Below are 22,821 nucleotides of genomic sequence, written 5' to 3'. Positions count from 1 at the left end.
TGGTATCTAGAGCGTAAATGGAAGGATTGGCTATGGACAGGTGCATTCGTGGTTCATCTTAATAAAAGAGCATGCTGTTACCAGTAAAGATGCTAAGGAAGAGAGCAAATGTGATGGTGATGTCTGTGAAAGTTCTCTTTTCATTGCTTCAAATTTCTTATTGAAATGGAAGGCAAAGTCATTAGGTCAGAGTAGGTTGGAAATGTTGGGAATATGAGGAGAGAGGAGAAAGTGTGAACTATTTTTCTAAAGAGACACAGACTAGGAACAGACTAGGGAAATATTAAATGACTGCTGGACACTTGAAAATCATGTATTTTTTTTGTAGATAGTGTGTAAAGAGTTGAAATTATTGAGTAATGAGGGAAGTGATTCTTGAGGCTGGTGGATGATAACAAAGATGAGGAATAATAGGGAATAAAGCCTGACGACAAGAGATTCAAAGCTGGAGCTTGTTAGGGCAGGGAGAAGGGAGAGCTGGTATGGAAGTCATGATGAAGATCAAGGAGGTTCTTTCTCTCCTCTGGGCCAAACTGTTTGAAGGTTGGGGAAACAGGAACAATAAAACAGGCACAACTGAGAAGGCAGAGGGGCAGCATTTTCTTCTTCGGGGGGAGAGAACCAGAATTTGTTTTGAACAAGGTAGTGAAAGAAGAGGTTGAGAATGTTGAGGATTTTGCTGCTTAGTTACAAATATTAAGTGCCTTGAAGCTAAGCGCTGAGTTCTGTCTTCTCACTGCATCCCTTTCAGAGCAACACTTTGACATAAGCGTTGTTGTTCATTTGCTAAGTTGTGTCCAGCTCTTTGTGACTCCATGGACTGCAGCACGCCAGGCTTCCCTGTCCTTCACTATCTCCTGGAGTTTGCTTAGACTCATGTCCATTGATTTGGTTGTGCCATCCAACCGTCTCATTCTCTGTTGTCCCCTTCTCTCCGTGGCTTAGATGGTAAAGAATCTGCCTGCAATGCAGGAGACCTGGGTTCAATCCTGGGTTGGGAAAATCCCCTGTAGAAGGGAATGACTATCCACTCCAGTATTCTTGCTTGGAGAATTCCATGGACAGAGGAGCCTGGCAGGCCACAGTCCACGCGGTCACAAAGAGTTAGACACGACTGAGTGACTAACACTTTACATAATACATTTTCAATAAATGAATATCAAGTGATTAAATAGCAAAGGATTCTGACCCAGAAAGAGAAAATAATGTTTATTGAGTCATTTTCTAAATGCTTGTAATTAACAGAAATACATACTGATTTTAAAAGCATCAAGCAATCAAAGTCCTGTAGTATTTTCTTTTAGTGCAGTAGTTTTCAGTCAGTTATAATCCCAGGCTTCACATCTCATACGCTAGTTGCCATGAGAAGTCATCCTTTTTAAGAAATGAGAATACAAAAATCTTTTAAAATGAGGAGACCCCTAATAAAAATAACAACAACAACAAAATATAATTCAACAACTACTATCACTAGTAAAGTTATTTTTTTTTACTGAAAAATAAACACTAGATAATACTTGGAAGAGTTCAACTACTCAGCAATCCAAGTTATTATTTCCATATATACATAAGAAAAAGGTTAAACTAATCATTTGTTCAAGGTCATAAGTAAGTGTCAGGAATGAGGCTCGGACTTAGGTCTTCTGACTAGCCCCCTTCTTCATGAACACAGCCACAGTTGAATCCAGAAGGTAATAACGACTGGGGGTGATTGGTGCTCAGGAGGTCACAGATGTTGGACCCGTGACCCTAATCAGCTCTTTAATAAAGCCAGTTGGTCCATCTATTGGTGTTATCTTCCTCTTCCTATACTGTTTCTCTTTCCATGTAGCCTTGTCTTACTCATTTTTTCCTTTTATTCTACCATCATCAACCCTTTATCATTTTTCTTTGCTTCTGTTGGCCTCTATTCAGTGGCCAATGATGATCCTGTCTTAGCTTTTAACTTAGCTGAGTATTAGGTCACACGGAAGAGCATAAAAAAGTTTGAAAACTTTCATACCAAGTAGGGTATTCATATTTACCAACTTGGATGGAATATATGGAAAAGCTTGATTCTCTGAATGTTCAGTTGTTTATCCTTTCTTTAAGCTACTGTTTGTATGACAGAGAAAAAAAAGTTTCATTAATGATACTGGAAGAAGCAGTTTTCCAATTATTATGACAAGCTGATACCGTCTCTCTGTCTAGATTCACTTAGTTTGGATTGATAGTTATTTTAAAAAATGAAATCAGTAGTCCCTATGGAGACCTTGCTGGCTGTGTTTTGTGATTTTTGTGTTTTTTTAGCTATGTCAAAAATCAGATAAAATGTGTTCACATTTTTACATATAAGCATTGAAATTATATTCTCTAAAATATTTTTCTCTGTTATTTTAGACCAGTCTGCTTAGTTTTAAGCGAAATTCCTTTTATGTCTACTTGGTTTTTACTTGTGTCAACATTTAGGTGAGTCAAACCAATTTCCAATATAATATGTTCAGTATAGTACTTATAAACTCATTTAAAACTTTTTTACAAAGTGATTGTGGTTTGAATTGACAATTCTCTTTTGTTTTTCCTATATAGTATGCTACCTCTTCTATTAAAAGATGAACTCCTAATGCCTTCAGTTGTGACAGTGATGGCATTTTTTATAGCTTGTGCAACTTCCTTTTCAATATTTGAAAAGACTTCTGAAGAAGAATTGCAACTGAAATGTTTTTCCACTTCTGTTAGGAAATATTTTACATGTTTTACATTTCTTCCCAGAATTATACAACACTTGGTAAGTTGTTTTTCTTCCTAGCATTTTTGAGATATAATTCCCATAAATTCACTCATAAAATCTACCCACTTAAATCATGCAACTTGTGTTTTAAATATGTACACACAGAGTTTTACAATCCTCACACTACCTAATTTTAGTTTTCCATCACCCCAAAAAGAAACCCTGTGCCCTGTAGCAGTCATTCTCCATTCCACCCTCACCCCAGATCCAGCCTTGGACATCCACTGATCTACTTTCAGTCTCTATAGATTTGCCTATCTGGACATTTCATATAAATGGAATGTATTAGTCCCTTAGGGCTCCTATAATAGAACACCACACAAGGTAGCTTAAACAACAGAAACTTATTTTTTCACAAGGCTGGAAGGCCAAAATTAGTGTGACATCAGCATTGGTTTCTTTTGGTTTCTCTTTTCCCGGTTTGTAGGTAACCTTGCTGTCTCCGCATGTGGCCTCTTGGTGTGTGTATCTGTGTAGACAGAGAATTCTTTGGTGTCTTTTCCTCTTCTTATAATGCCATCAGGCCTATAAGGTTAAGGCCCTACCCATATGATTTATTTAATCTTAATTTCGGCTCATCTCCAAATGCAGTCACATTGGGGCTTAGGGCTTCAACATATGAATTTTGTGGGGACATACATTCTGTAACATGGAATCATACAAAATGTGGTCTTCGGTGACTGGTTTCTTTCACTTAGTGTGTTTTTGATTTTTACCTGTGTTGTAGCCGTCTATGGGGTCACACAGAGTCGGACACAACTGAAGCGACTTAGCAGCAGCAGCAGCGTGTATCAATACTTCCTTCCTTTTTACTGCCAATTTCATTATATGGATATACCACATTTTATCTATCTAGTCTTCAGTAGAGGCTCATTAGGTTGCTTCCACTTTTTGGCTATTATGAATAATGCTGCTGTGAAGATTTGTGTCTAAGTTTACTGGTACACATGTGTTTCCATTTCCTTCAAGTATATACCTAGGAGTGGTAATTCTGTGTTAACATTTTGAGAAACTGCCCAGCTATCTTTCAGAGGGCTGCATGATTCTGCATTCCCACCAGCAGTTTATGAGTGTTCCAGTTTCTCCACATCCTTGACAGCACTGGTTATTATCTTTTATTATAGCCACACCAAATGGATGTGAAGTGGTATCTCATTGTACTTTTTCCATTTCCCTAGTGACTAATAATGTTGAGTATTTTAAAAAATAATTTCTTTGGAGAAATGCCTATTCAAATCCTTTCCCCCCCTTTTTTTTTTGGCTGCATTGAGTGGCTTGTGGGATCTTCGCTTCCTGACAAGGGATTGAACCCAGGCTGTTGGCAGTGAAAGCATGGAATTCCACCAGGGAATTCCCATACATTGCCCAGTTTTAATTCGGTTGTTTCTGTATTTTTGAGTTCTCTATACATTCTTAATGCAGGTCTCTTACTAAATTGCAAATATCTTCTCCCATTCTGTGGGTTGCTTTTTGACTTTCTTGATGGTATTGTTTGTAGCATAAGAGTTTTCATTTTTATTAAGCCCAATAGCAGTTTCTTTTGTTGTTTGTGCTTTTGATGTCATACTTCAGAAACTGTGTATAACCAAAGGTCATGAAGATTGATGTTTTCTTGAAGTGTTTTATAATTTTAGTTATCTTTAGGACATTGATTCATTTTGAATTAATTTTTGTGTATGGTGTGAGGTTGAAGTCCAACTTTATTCAGTTGTTCCAGCACTAATTGTATTGGCACCCTTGTAGAAAATCAACAGATCTTAAACGTAATGGTTTATTTCTGGACTCTCAATTCTGTTTCACTGATCTGTATTATCTTTATGCTGTTTCCACACTGTTTTGATTACTGTGGTTTTGTAGTTAGTTTTCAAAACTGAAAATGTGAGTCCTCCAGTTTTGTTCATTTTCAGGATCATTTTAGCTGGTCTAAATCTGTTGTATTTCCGTATTCTTTTTAGGATCAGCTCATTAATTTCTCTAAAACCCCAGCTGAGATTTTTATAGGGATTGCTTTAAGTGCGTATTTAAATTTGTGGAGCATTACCATCTTAGCACGATTTAGTCTTCCAAACCTGTGAACATAGGATGTATTTCCGTTTATTCTTTAACATCCTTCAATAGTGCCTGAAGTTTTCAGTGTGCAGGTTTTGCACTTTTTTGTTGTTAAATTCATTTGTATTTTATTCTTTATGATGCTTTTGTAAGTGGTATTGTTTTCTTAATTTTGTTTTCATAATGTTCATTGGTACTGCATAAAAATACAACTGATTTTTAAAATATTGAACTAGTGTTAAGTTTTTAGTGAATTCCTTATGATTTTCTATATACAAGATCATGTCATCTGTAAATTATGATAGTTTTATGTCTTCTCTTTAAATCTAGATGCCTTTTCTTTCTTTTCCTTGCCTAATTACCTGGCTGGTCAGCTCCAGTACAGTTTGCTGAACACATGTGACAAGTGTGGACATCTTGTTTTCTTCCAGATTTTAGGGGGAAGTCATCCAGTCCTTTAACGTTAACTATGATGGTAGTTGTGGGGTTTTTATATATGGCCTTTATTTGGTTAGAAAGTTCTCTTCTATTCCTAGTTTGAATTTTTTTTTAATCATTAAAAGGTATTGGATTTTGTCCAGTGCTTTTCCTGTGTCTAATGATATTATCATGTGTTTTTTTCTCCTTTATCAATATGGTATATTACATTGACTGATTTTTATATACTGAACTATCCTTGCAGTCTTGGGATAAATTCTACTTGATCATGGTCTATAATCTCTTATATGTCACTTTCTTGGGTTTGTCAGTATTTTGTAGAAGACTTTTGCATTTTGTATTCATAAGGGATATTGGTCTGTAGTTTTCTTTTTTGTGGTATCTGTATCATTTTGGAATCAAGCTTAACGTTGCCTCATGGAATGAGTTAGGAAGGGTTCTTTTTCTACTTTCTGGAAGAGCTGTGAAAGACTGGTATTAATTCTTCTAGAAACATTGGGTTTAATTCACCAGTGAAGCCATCCGTTCTTGGATCTTTTCTTCATGGGATCTTAAAGATGACTGATTCAGGAGGGAGGGATAAAATAGGAGTATGGGATTAACAAACTACATAAAATAGGTAAGCAACAAGGGTTTTTCACTGTATAGCACAGGGAACAACTTTCAGTATCTTTTAATAACCTATAATGGAAAAGAATCTGAAAAAATATATATAACGGAATCACTTTGCTGTACACCTGAAACTAACATAATATTGTACATCAACTATACTTCAATTAAAAAATATGATTAATTCAATCTCTTGTTAATAGGTCTATTGAGACTTTCTGTATTTCTTGACATAATTTCAGTAGTGTGTCTAAGAATTTGTCCATTTCATCTGTTATCTAATTTGTTGGCAAACGGTTGTTTATTTATTTATTATATTCCCATACCATCCTTTTTTATTTTTATATACGGTAAGGAGTGATATTACTTTTTCATTCCCAACTTGGGGAATTTGTACCTTCTCTTTTGCCCATGGTCAGTCTAGCTAATGTTTGGTGGTTTCATTTATAAATATTTTTACACAGCCTACTTTTGGTTATTGATCTTATCTATTGTTTGTTTTCTATGTCATTGATTTTGGTTCTAATTTTATTATACCCTTTTCCATGTTTGGGTTTGCTCTTTAGTTTCTTAAAGTTCAAGTTAGAGGTTGTTGATTTGAGACCCTTCTTCCATTTTTATATAGTTATTCAAACCCATATAAAACCCCCATTTTAAAGCAATATTCCGTAAACTTTGAAATGTTTTTTAATTTAGTTAAAAATATAGTCCATTTTTTGTAATCAATTTTTTTCTTTGGTTCATGATTTATTTAGGCATCTGTTGTTCAGTTTACAAATATTTGGGGATTTCCTTGACTACTTCCCATTTTTCTATTCCAATTCTAATGTATTTGAAGAACAGACCTTGTATTATGTCAGTATTTTCAAATCTATTGACTTTGTTTATTTCGCCTTCATTTTTGAAGGGTATTTTTGCTCTCCGAACATCATCCATCCCATTGTCTTGTGGCCTCCATATTTCCTAATGAGAAGTCAAATGTTAATCTTACTGAGGATAGTTTATGTATAGTTTTAGGTACTTCTTAGATACCCAAGTAGAGATTTTAAGGAAAACTTGAATATATGAGCCTAGAGTTTAGGGGAAGAGAGGTCCAAGTTGGACACAGTAATTTGAGTCTTCAGTATATAGATAGTAATTAAAGTCATGTCCCTGAATGAGTGAGCTCACCAAAGGTGTGATTATAGATTGAGAAGGAACCAGCAAAGTTCTGAGAAAGATTAACTAGTGATGTGGGAGGAAACCAGGAGAGAATGATGTCATGGAAGTCAAGTGAAGGAAGGGTTTCAAGATACCAGTTATGTGTTATTTTGAATGCTGCTGAGAGATCCATTAAGGTAATAAGAACTGACTACTGGGTTTAGTTTAGTGGAGGTCATTATAGATCTTTACCAAGGCAGTGTCATTGGAGAATGGAGTGAAAGCCTAATTGGTGTGGGTTCACTAATGAATGGGAGAGTAGACACAGCAAGTGATAGGTTACTCTTTTAGTCTTTTGGGCTTCTGTCTAGAATTGATCACTGCATTACAGTTTTTTTCAGGTCCCATCAGTTCTGTCATAATCCAGCCATTAAAGAATCTTTCAGGGTTCCATTATGTCCCACTTTCATCATGAAAGTCACTGACTTCTGTTTCTCACTTCTTGTTTTCTACATTTACTTAAGCAACTTCTGTGTCCTTGTCTCAGTCAATAGCTATATTGTTCAATACAGTAGACACTAGACACATGTGGTTAAATTAAAAATTCAGCTCCTCATTCACAGCAGGTACGTTTCAAATGCTCAGTAGCCATATACGGTTAGCAGCTACTTTTTGGGAGTACACATTTAGAACACTGCAGAAAGTTCTGTGGTATGGTCTGAACAAGGAAACTGGTGCACAATTACAATAAATGCAGTTATGTCTACTACTCATTTTGGCATTTAATAAGATGTGACTTTGTGATTTTATTTAACTAGTTCATGTAGTCCCCTAAATTGGAAGCTCTTTGAGGCCAGAGGACATTTTCTTTCATGTGTCCCACGATGCTCTACTATAGAACTAGCTCATTGAAAGTATTCAGTGAATATGAAATGTAATATTTCATTTGCTGTGGAAAACTTCATAGATGAATTCTTGGATTAACTTAGAATTGTATATCCCATAGACCCTTGGAGCATACCGTGAATTTAACCCTGACTAGCAATATTATCTATTCCAGGTACCTTTTTTTTTAGTGCTTGGGTGACATGAAATCTAAAGGGGTTCTCAGGCTTTGGCTACACATGGGGATCACTTGTAGAGCCTTCCCCAGAGATTCTGATTTAATTGGCCTGGGATGTGGTCTGAGAGTTGAGATTTTTTTTTTTAAACCCCAAATGACTCTTACATACAAACTAGGTTGAGATCCATTAGTAGAGGAGATTGAACCCCCAGCTGTCCCCTTCAGTTCTGCTCATTTACTAAACCAGTGTTACCAGTACATTCAACTGTTACCTTTTATACTGTGTAGTAACACTTTTTTCCCCCCTTCTTATAGTTTCTTATGTCAGTGATCACTATGATCCTTCTGACGACGATGACTGTCACACTGGATCCTCCTCAGAAACTACCGGACTTATTTGCTGTATTGGTGTGTTTTGTATCCTGCTTACATTTCCTATTCTTCTTGGTATACTTTACTATTATAATCATGTGGGATTCCAAAACTGGAAGAAGCCAGAAGAAAATCAGCTAGCTGTGTCCCCAAAGAAATGTGAAAATGTCAGTGCCGCAAGGCTTTGTAGACTTTCTGCTATGTATGAATAAAAGAAGCATTTTGAGAATCCTGGAAATAGGAAAGGAAATGGTGCAAAGTTATTGTTGTCGACCCAAAATAAATCTATATGGCACCAAAGCAATGAAGGCTTTTATTTTCTAACTACTGAGTGACGAAGACATATTATAGTTTTTTTATGTTCAGTTATTCACGTGGGAAAATAAGAGAAACGTGTCCTTAATCAGTGTTTACTTAAGAAATGTACTCTATAATTTGTTGTCTTGAAAAAAATCTGCAGATACAGTGAGCTTAATTGGAGAATTTAGTCCCTTATTTTTGAAGGAAATCACTAATTTTGGTATTCAGATTTAGTTTTTCTTATATTTTAGAATGTTTTAGAAATTATATCTCAGGGATTAAATTTGTGATAATCTTTTAAATTACTGTGAGAAGGCAATTTAAACTGTTTAAAGCTTGAACACGCCTTATTACCATGTGTAAACTTGAATTTTTTTAGAAAGGCAGAAAGACTAAACTGTGTTTTTATTTATTTCTAAGAACTCTGATTTATTTGAATGCCATTAAACAAAGAATTTTCCTGAATTTAAGTGGTTTGAATGAAGTCTTTCATGATCATTGGCTCTAAACTTTCAGGTTCATTCTGTTTAAATGGCCTTATCCAGGGAGGGGTTCATCCTGTTCTTCTTTGTTATGACATGGTTCAAGGTTACCAATGCCATAAGCATTGATCCATATCATACTTCGTATTAACTTAGTCCTATTAATACTGTATGACTCTATATTAGAAAAAGCACATCTTTACTATAGTATTCAATTGGTAAAAATAATTTATAACCACATAGTTTCTCATGTAAAGATACGTTTTCTTTAGTCTCTAATAAAAAATAATCACTTCCCTACCAACTTATGTTTTTAATGAATATATTTCTTTAGTAAGATAGCCATTAAAGCATATTAACTAAGTGGTATATTTTAAAACAATGCAAGTCAAACACATATACACACATAAGACAATTTGGTTCTAGACATGGACAGCTGATGCAACAAGGTATAGGTTTTTAAGTCCGGTAAAGGAAGTAGGTTTAGACAAAGCAAAAAATCAAGAAGTATTTCTTTCTCAAAGCAAATGTGCATAAAGACTCAAAGGGTAGATCAGCACAGAAAAAGCAGCCTTGAATCGCTGCCGAATCAGCAGGAACATCGCTGTCCATGGTCACCATATATAATCACCATGCCCAAATGTCAGCATCTTGGCTGGCTGGTGTAGTCTTATTTTTTGTAATAGAATACTTGCATTTAATACAGGATGTTGATTTAACTCAATGATGAGAAAGTTCTAACTTCTAAATAGTTGAAACAAATATTATTTGAAAATGAAAGTATATATAAACAGTAAAATAGAATACACTTATATTCAAGGTATCTTACAGGTAAATTCTAAATAAAAATACATTTCTAGACTATTTAGTTATATGGAGTTACACTGTAGGTTTACTGGAGATTTGTAGCAATTTTAAGTATCTCATATCTATTAGAAACCAATTTAAGAAGAGTCCACTTTGAGCAATTAAGTACCAAAAAAACAATAGGGATATTTTTTTTATAAAGACATTTACTTATATAAAAATTATTAAAGATGCCTCCCTTTATTCACTAATATCCCTGTCAAAAAATGATCTTAGGAAAGTTATTTTCAAGTTCTTTTATAGGCAAAAGCTGTTTCTGAAAAATGGAGTTTTCTCTGTTGCCATAAACTTAGGTTTGATTCTTAAAATGAAGACAGTACAGTGTATGTTCATGTATCAAATATGAGGCAACAGAAGTCATTTTGCCTTGAAGCCTTAGGGAGGGGAGAAAAATCCCCAATGTAGCATTCTGTCCAAATGATAAACCACAACTAAGTGAGTGAAACATTTACAAAAGTCAAGGCAGCCAAAGGAGCCTCTCTGTTCAATACAAAGAGAGTAAGAGATGGATAGGATGTAACTAAATAATGGTTGGAGTAACATAACAGTTTCAAGTCTCAATTGGTCCTTCTGTTATGTTCATTGGAAGATCAGGGCCAAGTGTATCCCCCGCCTTTTGCCTTCCTCCCCCCACACTGCCTCCATATAAACATTAGTTTTGTGTGTGGATCTTTCTGCTTTGTCCTTCATGTGGCCTCCAAGGGTGATAAAGCGAGAGTCATCTGATCTACAATGAAAAGAACTGGGAAATGATTCTTAGCCGACCCAGCTGTTCTGAAAGGCAAAAGCTTGGTATATCAAGAGGTCAAACATACAGTAACTGATTTAATAGCATTAAGCACATAGCTACATAACTTGAATTACATATGAAACCAATCTTACTTCTTAACCCTTCATTTCCTGACTAATGTAGGTGTCTTTATATGTTTTGCTTTACATTCTGAGGTTAGTTTTCAATGCTGGAACACACAAACAAATTAACCTTTTTGGTATATTTTAAGGTACTCTCATTTTAAGGACTATATCACAAAGTATTCTTAATATTTAGCAGATTATCTTAAAAACCTTATTTAGATTGTCCCAATAAAATCACTAGTGAAGGCAATTAGTTTTATAAATTGAGTTACTATTTAGTTATTTCAATTAATAGTTTTAAAAAATAATTCATTTTCATTTTAAGAGGCAAATCTGAAATTCTCTAAATGGAAAGTTAGTTTCAACTTCAATTTGTTAAATTTTGTTTCACATTTTTCACATAGTATTTTTATTTTCATGATACAGTGAATTAAATGACATGGTAATATACAGATTTTGCCAAGGCTTAGGGTGAATACCAAAGGAACAGCATTTTCCCCCTATGGAAATGGTCAAAGAAAGGTGCATAAGTATGGGGAAAAAAAAGTGCCATCAAGTTATAACACTGTGATTCACTCTTCCCCTTTATTTTGTGACAGGACAAATAGATAATACAAAACAACACTGGAGAAAATTAAAAATTTGATGCTTCGAAATGTGGAGGGAATCACATGTTGTCCCATGAGATAAGGTCTTTTCTTTATATTCAGGAGATTCTGTGTAATTCAGTTTAAAAACAACCTCACATTGAAATATCTGCACTGAAAAATGCATTCCAGCATTTTATAAAAGATGTAAGAATTTTAAAACTTTGAAAATATTTTTTCTGTACAAGCATAGGCATAACTAGAATAAAAACATCTATGAAGTAGAAGCTAAAGTAAACTTACAATTTTAAAAGCTTTTAAAAGGATCTAATTAGTACAAATCTAGAGCTTTAAGTTGGAAAATCAGGACCTACTTCCACTCACTATTGGGTTTAATCTGAGTTTTAAGATATAGAGCTCTACCAAAGGTGCCATTTTCATACAAACTATAAGTCTATCCACAGATGATAAAAGTATACAGAAGTGTACCAGATACATAATGGAAGTCAGGATCTTCTATATGTTGGCTTACTTTAAAGGGTCAAGAAGAAATGTATTATTTATGTTGAGATTATCTACTGGTGTGTGTAGAAAGTTTAAATTAGCTTCAAGAAATTTTATCTAGACACGCACCTGCCTATGCTATGATCTGGTATTCACTGCACAGATTAATTACAAACATTTCTTCTGTTCCTTTAAATATGATCAGGCAGATACAGAAGTTGGTGTTCATAGTGAGTGTGTTTCTTCTAAACGCCTGTGGGATATAAAAGGTGATTATTAAATCATCAAGAATTAGTTTCCAAATTAACATGCATCTCATACATGACTTGAGAAATGACTTAAACACCCATTTACTATGTAATTTGGTACCTAATTTAGTTAGGTATTGGTAATATCTTATTTGCTTATTTTTGAATCTTCAAAGCAAGATTCACCTTCACAAATAATTGTCACTATGACTACTCTGACATGGCACACTTCATTTTATGAAGATGGATTTGAGATACTTCTGAGAGAGTTCTAGAACTCCAACATGACCTAATGAAAACACCAAGTCTTACATGCCTTTGTCTGTAAGCCTTCAGGGCCTTTCAGCAGGTGTTTCCTCCAACAGCTGCCCCCCCAAAAAAGAGACCATCTTTACTGGCATTCCTATTCAGGGTATGTCCCTCTGGGGACTCCTAGTGGTGATAGAAGTTCTTGTCTGTCTGGTTTTAGGATCCTTGTGAGATGAAGCCTTTGAACAAAACACCCAATGGCAACAGATGGCATGTATCCCTACAGGGCGTGTGGACCCCTTACTTCCTGAAATATCCCTTCCTTGTTTATACTGGCAGCTATGAATAAGTCATATATGGTGAGCCCCTAACCCACTCCAGTGTTCTTGCCTGGAGAATCCCAGGGACAGGGAGCCTGGTGGGCTTCCGTTTATGGGGTCGCACAGAGTCGGACACAACTGAAGTGACTTAGCAGCAGTGGCAGCATGATGGTCCACATATATTCTTCCTGTCCTACAAGAAGATAGTTTGCCAACTCATTTGAGTCTGGTCAGAATACCTACAGAAGATTTTAAGCATTCCAGTGCTCCCCTAATATTATTATAGGTTTTTGATACAGTTACCAGAACTAAAGCTAATACTCTAGAAGAAAGGAAGACTGCCATTTATTAAATAATTACTATGGGAAAGGTGGGCCACCCCAGTGGCTCAGTAGTAAAGAATCCACCTGCAATGTAGAAGTTGCAGGTTCAACCCCTACGCTGGGAAGATCTGGAGAAGGAAATAGCAACCCACTCCAATATTCTTGTCTGGAAAATCCCATGGACAGAGGAGTCTGGTGGAAAGTCCATGGGGTCGCAAAAAAGTCAGACACAACTTAGTGACTAACAACAGCGAATAGGAAAGGTAGTAATTAAGCTAATTATTTTATTTAATTTTTAAATTTTTGGCCACACTGCATGGCTTGCAGGATCTTAGTTCCCTGACAAGGGACTGAACCTAGGCCCTGGCAGTGAAAGCACTGAGTCCTAACCACTGGACTTCCAGGGAATTCCTCAAGCTAATTCTTGTATGTAATCCACAAGGTAAATATCACCAGTCCCATTTTACAATTAAGGTTTTGGGAAACCGAGTGCCTTGTTTAAGGCCACACAGCTACGTAGGTGGTAGAACTAGTGCTGGACATCTAATCCAAATCCCATTCTCTGTTACAATGTCAGGCCCTGCAAAGAATCATCATCAGTTGATCATGGTTGCCAAGACAGCTGTGTCGAGAAAGATTCTGAGGCCAAATTCAGGGTCCAGCAAAAATCAACACTTTGATCAATGTGATACATATCATAGCACAGAAGCAGGGAGCAGCAGTATGTCTGTTATCTCTACACGGCCATACTGTTATAGAGATGAAGATCTCAGAACACAAATGGAAAGAAATTTAGATACCGTGATGCAGTTCATGAGCAGTATTTTGACAGAATTCATCTTTCACATAGCAATTATATTTTATTCTTTCTAAAACATATTTTAGATTGTTACTTCTTTAATAATCTTCATGGGTTCATTTCTGCCTAAAGAATAAAGTCTGAACTTATTAGCCTGGTGATCATAACTGTCAATGATGTGTCTGGAATCTACTGTTCAGTCGCTCTGCTTCTCTGCCTTTTCTGTTCAGTGTTCTCTCTGCCTAGAATGTTTACACAGCCCATCAAAATTACCCATTTTTCAAATTCCAGCTTCCTACTAAAACACAAAGCTTCCATTACGAGGGCCTGGAGGGCCCTCTGTTAGAGATTATGCAGAGTGGAATAACTAGAACTGATTTTAAAATCATGAACCCTTAAATAATGACCTAATCACTCCATCCTGAGGTGGCCCATTTTGTGTATTTCCATACTGCTTACCCTTCATTTGTTACTTAGAGTAGGGAAGAATTTTTACACTTCTCAGTCTGAAGAGGAAGAAACTTCTGTCAACTCTTCTGCTTCCAGTAGCCCATGGAAAAGTGACAAATTTGACTGACTGACGTCCAGAATAGCAGACCACGTTTTATAAGTCATATTCAGTCAGTATTCTTACACAGCACTCTTGTGCCCCACTATTTAGTTTCCCTTTCACGGTCTACTCTCAAGCCCAGTGGCCTTTTGCTCTTCTTAATTTCATGTTGTAAGGAGAGCAGCCCATTCATTCTTTTCTGCAACCAAGCATATAAGGCATGTCTGCAGTTATAGAGGCACATGGACATGGATCTATTTAAAGATCCAGCTTTCTCCTCAGGTCAGGAGAGCACATAGATTTTAAGATTTGCATTCAATATGGAAGGGAGGGAGGGCTTCCCTGATGGTTCAGCAGTAAAGAATTTGTCTGCAATGCAGGAGAAGCAGGTTTGATCCTTGGGTCTGGAAGATCCCCTGGAAAAGGAAATGGCAATCCACTCCAGTATTCTTGCCTGGAAAATCCCATGAACAGAGGGACCTTGGTGGGCTACAGTCCATGGGGTCACAAAGAGTCAGACATGACCGAGCACTTTTATCCAGCAGCATTTCTTCCATCTATAGGAGAGAGAAGGTTCCACTTCTGCCTTAGTCCACATTAGTACTCCGAGCTTCTACCAGAGGGCCTGCCATATTGGAGGTTATTAAGTCCTCCACTAGTCAAGTTGATACTTTGATCCTCAATGGATTCATAATCCTTTTTTATACTTGCTACAGGCCAGAATCCTGGAAAGACGAGTCTGAACTTGTTATCACTTGCTTGCTTTATTTGATTATCATTTCATGTATATAAACCTTACATCCTCAGTTTGAATACTAGATGGGCAGTATGCAAAGGGCTTTGTTTATACTAAGCCTCACACTTTTGCTAACCAAGTGATTTACATTGTTTCTAGAAGATTTATCTCAGCATCCCCTGTAGTATTCCTAGTTAACATTAGCCAAAATCATGCTTTCTCGGAGGCTTCCCTGGTGGCTCAGATGGTAAACAATCTGCCTGCAAATGCAGGAGACTGGGTTCGATCCCTAGATCAGGAAGATCCCCTGGAGAAGGGAATGGCTACCCACTCAAGTATTCTTGTCTAGAGAATACCATGGACAGAGGGGCCTGGAGGGCTACAGTTCATTGGGTTGCAAACAATCAGACATGACTGAGCAACTAACACTTTGCTGGTCTTCATACTGTCTATGGCCTATGGGTTGCTGTCTCCCTTATTCTAACATTGTTTTATAAAGGCTTCACTTTTTAAAGGCTTTGAGAGTGAATTAATATGGGGTGCTTATGCTCACTGAACAAAATCGGTCAGGATGAATAATTACTGAAGTGTAATAGGGCAGAAGCTAATGTGTAGACAGGGAATTTGGTCACACAGTGGTGTTAGGGGTATCACGACTATCAGAGGTTTCTAGGGCATAGGACAAGGTCAGGAAGTTTAATATCCTCTCTTAGTTATACCAGTTGGGCAGCTGTGACAAATCCATAAAAGAAGAACATGGAAGAGAAGGATCTAAGGAAGCCTAGTGTAAGGAAACTCATAAGCAGGTTCTGAAAGATTAGTAAAATTTTGATGATGGGGGGAAAAGGTATGTCAAGTGGAGGAGACAAGAACAAAAGTAAGGAAACGAGAAAGGGATGTTCTAAGGAATGTTTTCAGCAATGAATGGCAAATAATGTGGAGTAACTGAGACACACAAATTAGAAAGGTAAGTTGTGGTCAGATCAGGGAGAATTCTAAACAATGGTATAAATTTGGATTTTACGACATATATGGTGGAGTGATACTTTTGAAATCATAATTCGTTCAGTAGCAGGACAGGCTGTAGGGAAACAAGAACAAAGAGCACAGAGGCAGGTTACAATGAGGATGCAAGTAATCTGGATGAGAGCTAATGAAGGAATAAACCAGTGCAGTGTACATGGAAAGGAGAAGTAATGTTCTGGGAAGTGATACAACTTGATATCAGTTTGGATGTGGGGACAAAAAGAGAGACAGAATTGTAGTTTTCAGCTCTATCACTGGATGAATGTAATCCCTAAAAATGTACAATGAGGGACAACATGGGAGGGGGGAGGGTGAAGTCAGTATATTTGGGGAATAATGTATAGCAGCTGAGATTGTTTATAGCTCAGGAGGAAGGTGAAAAATAGATTTGGAAACCATATACACAAAGGTGAGAACAAAAGTCAAGGAATGGATGAGGTCATGAAGAAAGAGTCCAAGGTGAGAGAAAACAATATCAAAAGAACCTAGGGAGGACTTTCCTGGTGGGCCAATGGTTAAGAATCCACAAGCCGATGCAGGGGACATGGGCTCACTCCCTGGTCCAAAAAGATCCCACATGCTGTGGGGCAACTAAGCCCATGCATCACAACTACTGAGCCTGTGTACCTAGAGCCCGTGTTCCAAAAGGAGAAGCCACCACAGTGGGAAGCCCACACAGCACAACTAGAGAGCAGGCCCCACTCGCTGCAAGTAGAGAAAGCCTGGACGCAGCAATGAAGACCCAGTGCAGCAGAAATAAATAAGAATTCAAAAAAAATCCAGGGAAATGTTTACAAGGTAGTCAAAAACATTCAACCATTATTTCTCTGTAGGTTAACCTTAATTCTTTCAAGTCTTTTGAAAGTACTACTCAAATAAAAGACTCAGAAAAACACCCCTAACATATGATGATCTTTACTAGAATCCATGAACACAAAGCTATTCTTAGTATTCTTAAGATTCCCCCAAATCATTTATTAATGAGACTGTCCTATATTAAATGTGTATATTCATCTGCCAAATGTATAACTGTGAATATTTATGTATGAACTGTGTATTTATGATCACCATCCAATAGTGTGATGGATTTCCATAGTTTATGGGTCAGAACCCATAGTATATGGGTCAGAAATTTTATAAAACACTTAACCTTACAGTGAATGATTGTGTCTTTGTATATATATTGTATACGTAATAGAATCTAAAACCTTTGACCAGTTATGAAACGTGACATTCACTGATTACTCCTGTGTAGTGGGCAATTAATTAGCACACTAATTAATGAATTAATATGCAATTATTCACTTAATCAATTCAGCACATTTCCAAATCCACTGACTTGTTTGTATCTTGTTCAGTCTGATGTGCCCTACAGAAACTATAACCTACCTGTCACTGTTAAGTTAGCTGTTTTTACTCAATTAAGGGCCTTCTTTATACTAAAAATATGCCCTCTTTGAAAGCTAGCCTGGCAAGCTCAATAGTGTTCTCTTTCAATTGGCCTCTAACTCATAGATCTTGTCAGATTATCTTCCTATTATTTATAAGAATAGATTAAATATAATTTTAATTAATGCATCAAAGCTCATGTTCCTATTTTCTTTACAGACAATACCAAATTTGATAATACAATTAAAATGTTTTGAACTGAAAGAAAAAACAGTGAAATATAACAAGGGTAACCTTAATTATAAAGGTGAAACTACCTAAGTTTAAAATGGTTTTAAGGAATTCACAGCTGTCAAAATCATATAATTCTATATGAAAGAAAGAATATTTTTTTCCAGAAAACAGTGTAAAGTAAGTTGTCATAGTATATGATACAGAATAAATGCTTAATCAAAATGAAATTAAAATAAAGAGCCTAAACATAAAGTTTTATTTTACATTATAAATAAAAGCTTTGGGGCTATAAATTCTTGTTTCAACATCCTACAGATTTGCCTGATTCTGTTTCAGAATGCACATTTAAGAATTTAGGATGAAAACTACCAAGAAACTCATTATAATGTGTGGTTATGTTTTATTATAATTATTCATCTTTTATGCTAGATTCTATAATCCTGAGAGCAGGACTATGTCTGTCTCCTTAATTAGTGTATCCACAATGCTAGAACAGTGCCTGGCTCCTAGTAGGCATGCAATAAATATTAAATGAATGAGGTATGTAAGGAAATAGCCATTTATACCTAGTTGAAAATATCTAGATAATTCCTTAAAAAAAATTCTTAGAGTGGCCATTCATTTTTGTTCATTCACTGAACATGTATTGTGGAGCTTCCATCCAGGTTCAATACTACGGTATAGAGATAAGACTGTCTGTTTGCCAAGGAGAGAAGTCCAGAGAGAGCTGTGTAACCAGACAATTACAATACACTACAGCATGGTACATTTATAAACATTCAGACAAGTGCTGTAGAAGCCTAGAAGATGAAGCAATTTCTTTTTTACCTAGGTTATCTGGGGAGAGTTTCAAAGAATGTGATGTTGAAGGCTGACCTTAAGGAATGAGCAGGAGTTTGCTAGACAGAGAAGGAAGAAACTGTAGTCCAGGTAGAAAGGGAGGTCATAGAGAAGCCTGGAGTCCTGAAGGAGAGATTTCAGAGGACTAAACCATATAGTATAAAGAGTGTGAAGGAAGAAGACTCCTTTCTTCCTATGTGAAGTCTGAGGTAGAGGAAAAAAATCATCTACTATTTACTGATTGCCAAAGTCCTGCTTTTAACTATATAATTAATTATATAACACTATAAATATCTGCTTTATGATTATGTAGAGGTGTTTAAAATACACAAACCACTTAGAGAATTTATCTAACACTTTAAGGAGCTTTTCTAACTACTCTAAGAGTTAAAGTGGAAAAAAAAATGTTCATCTGTCAGGTGACATAAAACCAATTTCTACTAAATGTGCCAGAATAATTTTTCTCCACCTCAAGAACAGTTAGTCTTCAGTCTGTTCATTACTGTCTTTTTATAGTATTTTTATTTAATAAAACCTATTAAGACTACCATACAAATCTCTTTACTTATGCTTTTATCTTTTAACTGATCAATTTTTATATTGCTGACATCCCTTCTTCACCATTTGCTCATTTAAAAATTCATAGTATGTGAGATATGTCTCTGGAGAAAATGTCTATAAAATTTGTTACAGCTGGCAAATGTGTATGAGTCAGTGATAGCACATGACTAAATGCTTCACAGAAAATAAAATTTGTTTCTGTAGTAAGCAGAACTGTTTAAATGTTATTTATTTTTATGTTTCAAAGAAAATATATTGTGAAGTGCTGCATTGATTTAATACGCAACAATGTCTGTGTACACGCTGTAGAAGGAAAATTTATGAAACCTTTGCACAACTCCTTTAATTGAATTTTCCAAATCTCTCACCACACACAAATAATCAATATCTTCTGCAGAGAAAACCAGTCAGAATTATTACAGTCTTCCGTTTCAATTTTGTTGTCATCAGCACATACAGAGCACCTGGATATTTGTAATGTCTGATAGCAAGTTATTTACACCTCTTAAACACATAATTGCTATTAAGTGAGTTAAAATCTATGGTGTAAAAAGTTTAACTGATTATTTAAAAGATAAAAGCACCATACTTTTAGTAATGTATAAAAAAATTAAATCATAGGAGAAATTATTTAAAAGGCTTTGAAAAGTAATAAACCAGTTTGTGTTTCCTTAAATCCTAGACACATCTCAAGTAAGCAGTTGAAATATAGCCCCAAACAGTGATGAACAGTGTAAAGCACAAGCATTAACATTAATAAGAGGAGAAGGTATGACCCACATACAGGATAAGTGACAACTGAATTCGTATAAAGAGCTGAGGACTACAGTTGTACATTAATGTGTGTTTGTGTTACCAAAATTAACATCTCTATTTTTTAGCTCTAAATAAACTAAGAATGTTAAAAGCATAGTGGAATTTTTGTTGTTTCTTCTGAAACATGTCTAAACTTCAAACCTGTGTTTTTAATACTGGAGTATTTGTCTGAAAAAAGATACTGCTTCATGTTAAGCTATAACAGAAAAAAATAAAAGGGAAGTAGTTTTCTAGGAGTAAAAGTATTTAGCTGATAAGACAAATACTTTTTCAAGACTGAGTAGGGGAAAGAACAACATATTTTTAAGTTAAAAAATACTTCAGTGGGTGGTTAGAATGAAAAGGCAATATCAAACTATTTATATAGTCTTAAGACAGAAGGAGTTTAAAATTTGTCCTTTGGACCAAGAATTTGAAAACCTCAAAAATCCTATAACCAAAATTAATTTTACAATGCAAGAAGACAGTAATCTAGTTAAAGAAAATCAGAACATTTATAGTTGGCATTTTTTTCTTTTTAAGGCCAGAGCTAGAAATTTTGAAATATTTAGTATTACAGACAGCTGAAACAATCAACTTTTTTGAACAATGTAAAGTTCAGATGGTTACATTTCTTTTAAAATATGCATATTTCAACCTACACAATTATTCTCAAAACAGATAAAATATGTTTTGGACTGAAGCTAAGTGTCTAGATTTCATATCTTGGCAAACGCTCTACAATTTGCTTACATTCTTTTAAAAAACATTTTGTTTACTGGAAGTACTAGTCATGGACAAACAATGATGGTATTTTCTAGTATCTCCAGAAAAAATGAAAATACTCAGTACCACATAATGCCACCTATTGTCTCAGGAATATTTGTATCAAGTTGTTTTATGCAGAGGTTGACTATGTAAAGTAAATAAATTTCATGCCTTCTCATGTGATGATAATGTGACAGTCCTTCTGTATCAACCCAATGAATGGTCATATGTTTTAAATCTTCAGCATAACAAATTAAAAATAATTTTGAAAATTCACATCCAAATATAACAGAAGAAAACCTTTCATTTCATTATTTTTCTAACAGTCATAAAGCCAATATTATTAAGGAAAGTGAAGACAAGCTTACTTCCTAAGTAACTGAAAAAAGAAAGAAGCCTTCTTTTGTTTAAGAAATCTGTATTCTGTAAAGGAGGTCTTCTTTATTCACACGCTTTATCAAGTCATTGCCTAATTTGCAAGGTCCAGTTCTGAAAATTATGAAAATCTCATTGTACTTTTAATGTTAATATGGATGTTTTAAATTTCCATGGAATAGGTTATACAAAGCCTTAGAATGTGTCTCAGATGTCTATTTAAAACACTAGAGTCTTATCTTTACAATTATACTTCTCTGACTATAATAAAAACTACAACTGCTGCTAAACAAATTAGCAGTAAAATGAAAAAAATAAAACTAAAGGATTAATTCAAAGGCAGAATGACAAAATAAATGCTGGAATTCTCCTGGTATTGTCTATTTTAACTATTCTAGGAAAATTTGACAAGAATCTGAAGGAAAAAAAATCTGAAGGACATTCTTCTGATAGTGAAATAAATAGTGTGTTTACTCTCATTTTCACTAATTACCTAATATAACAAATCTAAAACATATTAAAAACATATTAGCTGATTTTTATATTATGTCATTTCTAACTATATAATTTCTAATGTTATGGAGATTCTCAGAACATTTTAAAATTTAAATAATTCTGGATAACAGCATAGTAAAAGAAAAGTAAAGTAGAAATTTCTGTAAAAAGCTGATGGCTAGATCCCCAAATAAGGAATATGTAAAGCATATTAGTTTGGACTGTCAAAAAACTAACAAAGTCCTGTTAAAATGAATGTATGAATAGAAGGGGTGAAAGTTAACTTGGCAAAGAAATTTACATATAATGTGCATGTGTTAGTGTGCTCATCTTTAACCAAAAAAAAAAAACCCCACCAAAATTAAAAATATATATATACATTAGGAACTGGAGGAAAAAATAGGGAAAAGCATTCTGTAAAATGCTTTTGAATTTTAGCTCAAATTCAAATTAGAAAAAAAAGCTTCAATCTATTTTCCAGGCAATATTAATATAAAAATAAGATTAAAAACTAATGAAGATTTGAATACCTCAGTAAGTATAAACAGTCAATGTAGCTCTTGCCAAGAAACAAAATGGAAAATGACTTCTATATTCTCATATATATAATATATATTACCATATAGTTTATATTATGTAGATATTATATATTTAATGTATCTTAGCTCAGTTAGCTCAGTTTATATTTAAACCACAACAAATAACCAATGCTTATCAGAACCTTTAAAACATGATTTAGTGATACAATCTCCTCTATGCATGAAGAAACACTCAGCTCTCAGGGAAAACCTGGTAATGGGCAAGTCAGTTTTAATGCCTAAAATACTAGAAAATAGATTTAAGGCTGATTCATGCAGAAACATACAAAGAATCCCTACGTATTGGATAACTGAAAGGGGGTGACTGTTTTAACACGTGAACATAACTTTAATGTCTTAATACATGTTTACGGAAGGAAATAATACTTTTGGGAATTTTTTTCCCATTAACTATTAGCAGTGACAGTTCATCTATTTGTTCTATAATTTTCCCTTCCTCATTCTTCCAAACTGTTGGCAAAAGCCTAATGTAAAGCCT

At 35.1% G+C, this 22,821-nt stretch overlaps 2 protein-coding genes across 7 annotated transcripts in view; one reads left to right on the top strand and one right to left on the bottom strand.

Annotated features, from left to right (window-relative positions):
* The window catches only part of ALG6 (ALG6 alpha-1,3-glucosyltransferase), a 58,069-nt gene extending 48,863 nt beyond the window's left edge, over positions 1 to 9,206 (top strand). For both annotated transcript variants that reach the window (XM_070786424.1, XM_070786425.1), the window contains exons 13-15: positions 2,380 to 2,448; positions 2,569 to 2,767; positions 8,385 to 9,206. In XM_070786424.1, coding sequence (XP_070642525.1) covers positions 2,380 to 2,448; positions 2,569 to 2,767; positions 8,385 to 8,582 — 466 coding nt within the window. In that variant the 3' untranslated portion in view covers positions 8,583 to 9,206. The remainder of the gene's footprint in view (positions 1 to 2,379; positions 2,449 to 2,568; positions 2,768 to 8,384) is intronic.
* ITGB3BP (integrin subunit beta 3 binding protein) overlaps positions 1,183 to 22,821 on the bottom strand; it is a 106,823-nt gene continuing 85,184 nt past the window's right edge. The window contains exons 8-9 of one of the 5 annotated variants that reach the window (XR_011565851.1): positions 12,166 to 12,289; positions 1,183 to 1,374 (exon numbers count right to left, since the gene is read on the bottom strand). Coding sequence is in view for 4 of the 5 variants with exons in the window: in XM_019957328.2 (XP_019812887.1) it covers positions 12,964 to 13,046 (83 nt within the window). In the remaining variant the exon portion in view is untranslated. The other 4 variants (XM_019957331.2, XM_070786428.1, XM_019957328.2 and 1 more) reach the window with 4 other exon arrangements.

The sequence above is a fragment of the Bos indicus genome, chromosome 3, assembly GCF_029378745.1.
Source record: "Bos indicus isolate NIAB-ARS_2022 breed Sahiwal x Tharparkar chromosome 3, NIAB-ARS_B.indTharparkar_mat_pri_1.0, whole genome shotgun sequence".
Taxonomy (NCBI): domain Eukaryota; kingdom Metazoa; phylum Chordata; class Mammalia; order Artiodactyla; family Bovidae; genus Bos; species Bos indicus.
Note: the sequence above shows the minus strand (reverse complement) of the source record. Positions and strands in the feature narration are given on the sequence as shown.